We start from the raw sequence: 2,927 nt of genomic DNA, 5'->3' as shown, positions 1-2,927 counted from the left end.
GGGGGGGGTTGCGTAAAAGATGTGGTGGACGCACATCTTGCATCTGCGCGTTTGATGAGGTATGCTAGCTCATGTCCCAAGAAAACGAAACAACACCACACTTTGCTTTGCACAAGGATGACATATATCTCCTAAATTTCTGCAAGGCACGACAACATTACAAACTTTTTTTGCGTAGTAAGCCGAAAGCAAATATCGAAAAAGACTTTCGCCCCGCTTTATATATAAAGCAATAGACCAACAGTGCCAGGTACAACCGCACTCACCCATCACAAACGCACACACACATCCAAGGCAGGATACATAGGCGCTGAGCGCAGCAACACACTCACTAGCACTACAAGAACCGCTGGGGGCTCCATCCGTGAACACCGCGAAGAAGTGAAGCCGCATATGACGAACCGTGGACTCCAAGACGGCGCCTTCAAGAAGGATACGACACCGGAGCGCCGCTACCGCCCGATCCGAGGATCAGAGTTTCCCCTGGAGCAACACGACAGGCAATGATAGCCGCGACGACGCCTTCAAGAAGGGAGCGATCTTCGGCGTCACCAGTCCACCCGAAGGTAGAGTAGGTTTTCACCCCGGCCAGCACTCACCGCCACCGAACGCCACACCCCGGCTACCACGCCGCCCACACAGCCATGGCAGTCGGGCAGCACCGAGGCACGAGCTCTGCCCATGAGCACCGCGCCACCACCACCAGGGCCGCCGCCCCGGAATCCAAGACCTTGACACCAAGTCCCCCGAGCCCCACCGCTACCCCAACCGCAGAGACGGACGGAAAGGATCCACCTTTAGCGCCCCTGGCCGGACCCAGCGCCGAGACCCAATAGGCCGGCCACCACAAGACTCCATCGAGCCGTCCTGCTACACCGGGCGCGAGACGAGCGTAGTCCTGCCGTCGGGCGCGAGACGGGCCGGTCCCGCTGCCGGGCGCGAGACGAGCGTAGTCCTGCTGCCGGGCGCGAGACCAGCTCGGTCCTACGGCACCGGGTGCGAGACGGTCGATAGACCGCAGCCGGGAGAAGGCCAGCCCTTCGGCGAGAGAAGCGAAAGGACGTCGAGGAGAGGAGTCGAAGGCCACCACCACCACCATCACCGTGCCTGCAAGGAACCGCGAGCACATCCCAAGCCAGGCCTGACACCTTCCTCCCCGAAGCAGCAGCTCTGATCCGCCCCGGGCCTCGATCTGGCCCGCCCAAGCAAGAACCCTAGATCTGCGCCGCCCCCGTTGCGCGTGCGGCCGGGCCGCACTACCAGCGCCCGCCCAGCCCCGCGCACCGCAGGCACATCTCCGGGGGCAGGAGGCCGCCACTACCACGCTACGCTGCCCACAAAGCCCCAGCTGCAGCACCGCCGGAGCCCGCAAGGCACGCCCACCGCCCCGCCCCTGCCAAGGCCCTGGACAGGCCCTAGCCGGCAGCAGGGCACCACCGCCGCCTGCCCCTGCAGCCAAGAAGCAGAGAACCCACCGGCCATAGCCGTCGCGGCCCGCGCCGTCCACCGGCCGAAAACCGCCGCTGCCCAGACACGCACCTCCGCCACGCAGCCCTTCACGCCGCCGCCACGGCCGCACAAAGGAAGCACGCCGGAACGCCGCCGCGCCGCGGCACCCCGCGCCCGCGCCGCGCCCCGACACGAGGAGATCGGCCCGCGCCACACCGCCTCGCGAGGGAGAAGCCAAGCCCCACCACCGCCGGCGCCGGTCGGGCTTCGCCCGGCCGCGCCCTTTGGCGGCGGCGAGGGTGGAGGAGGGAGGGGAGGGTCGCTGGGGCGGAGATCGGAGGCCCTCCCGACGCCCCGCGGGGGGACAGATCGCAAAAATGTGTAAAAGGAAAATCAACCAAACGAGAATGGCATGATTCACATGCGTGTTTTTGTTCACATGTACTCCCTCTGATACATATTAAATGCTACTGATTTAGTACAAATTAATATGGATTGGAGAGAGCATTTGATTTTCTAAGAAATACGGTACTAGTCTTTTGAAAATTGGGCGGTTAGAGAATAGTTGTGCATCATTATCATTTGATATTTTGCATTTGGCATTTATCAGATGCATTCCATGGAGAGAGTAGCATGGTTGAGCGGTTATTACCGAGGCGTGTGTGAATCTGCGGGTAAGCATAGCAATATCACCTATTCATTTACTCGTACTACGTGTACACACACCCTCCCAACCTTGCCCGTTGCAATAATTTATTACTGTACGCTCCAACCAACTTAACCGGAGACGCCTCTGCCCGCCCCTTCCGTCCATCTCGGCTCCCCTCCCCTCTCAGATGAGCTCAGTCCTCACTCCACGTCCGCGTCTCCTGCTGACTCCTCCTCCCCTTCGCCCGGTTCCTCGGATCATCATCCTCACCCTCCCATCCATGGCTTCTCCAAGGTTCAATCCTCTGCGAAGTTCTTGACTCCTTTGTCTCCCCGCCCCTGCAGTTTATGTCCTTGTCATGTGATTACTCCTCATATCTCTGAGATTTCTCAGGGAAGATTTGACTGCATTTTTTTATGATGAGGAGCTGAATGTTTCTGATGTTGTTCTTGGGGCTGCGCTGCACAGGGCAGTGATTGATTGATTGATTGATTAGGAGGAGAGGGGAAGAAACAGATACAGAGGGGAGGGCGGATGTCGATGGAGATCGAGGAGGAGGACTCCGGCGAGACGGCGCCGGAGATGGAGGCGCCCGGCGTGAGCACGGTGGCCATCGCGGTGAGCGGGAGCAGGAGCAGCAGGCACGCGCTCAAGTGGGCCCTCGACAAGTTCGTGCCCGGCGGGAGGGTCCTCTTCCGGATCCTGCACGTCCGCCCGCCCATCACCATGGTGCCCACTCCCAGTCAGTCTTCTCTCTCTCTCTCTCTCTCTCTCTCTCTCTCTCTCTCTCTCTCTCTGCGTACTGTCTGAATTTACAGTTCTCTCTCTC

General features: G+C 60.3%; 1 protein-coding gene across 2 annotated transcripts in view; it reads left to right on the top strand.

Moving 5' to 3' along the window:
- Window positions 1-2,223: 2,223 nt before the first annotated feature.
- LOC119327750 (U-box domain-containing protein 35-like) overlaps window positions 2,224-2,927 on the top strand; it is a 5,296-nt gene continuing 4,592 nt past the window's right edge. For both annotated transcript variants that reach the window (XM_037600846.1, XM_037600845.1), the window contains exons 1-2: window positions 2,224-2,392; window positions 2,567-2,840. In XM_037600846.1, the coding sequence (XP_037456743.1) occupies window positions 2,633-2,840 (208 nt within the window). In that variant the 5' untranslated portion in view covers window positions 2,224-2,392; window positions 2,567-2,632. The remainder of the gene's footprint in view (window positions 2,393-2,566; window positions 2,841-2,927) is intronic.

This window comes from Triticum dicoccoides, chromosome 7A, assembly GCF_002162155.2.
Source record: "Triticum dicoccoides isolate Atlit2015 ecotype Zavitan chromosome 7A, WEW_v2.0, whole genome shotgun sequence".
In the NCBI taxonomy this organism is placed as follows: domain Eukaryota; kingdom Viridiplantae; phylum Streptophyta; class Magnoliopsida; order Poales; family Poaceae; genus Triticum; species Triticum dicoccoides.
This window is presented reverse-complemented; position numbering and strand designations above follow the sequence as displayed.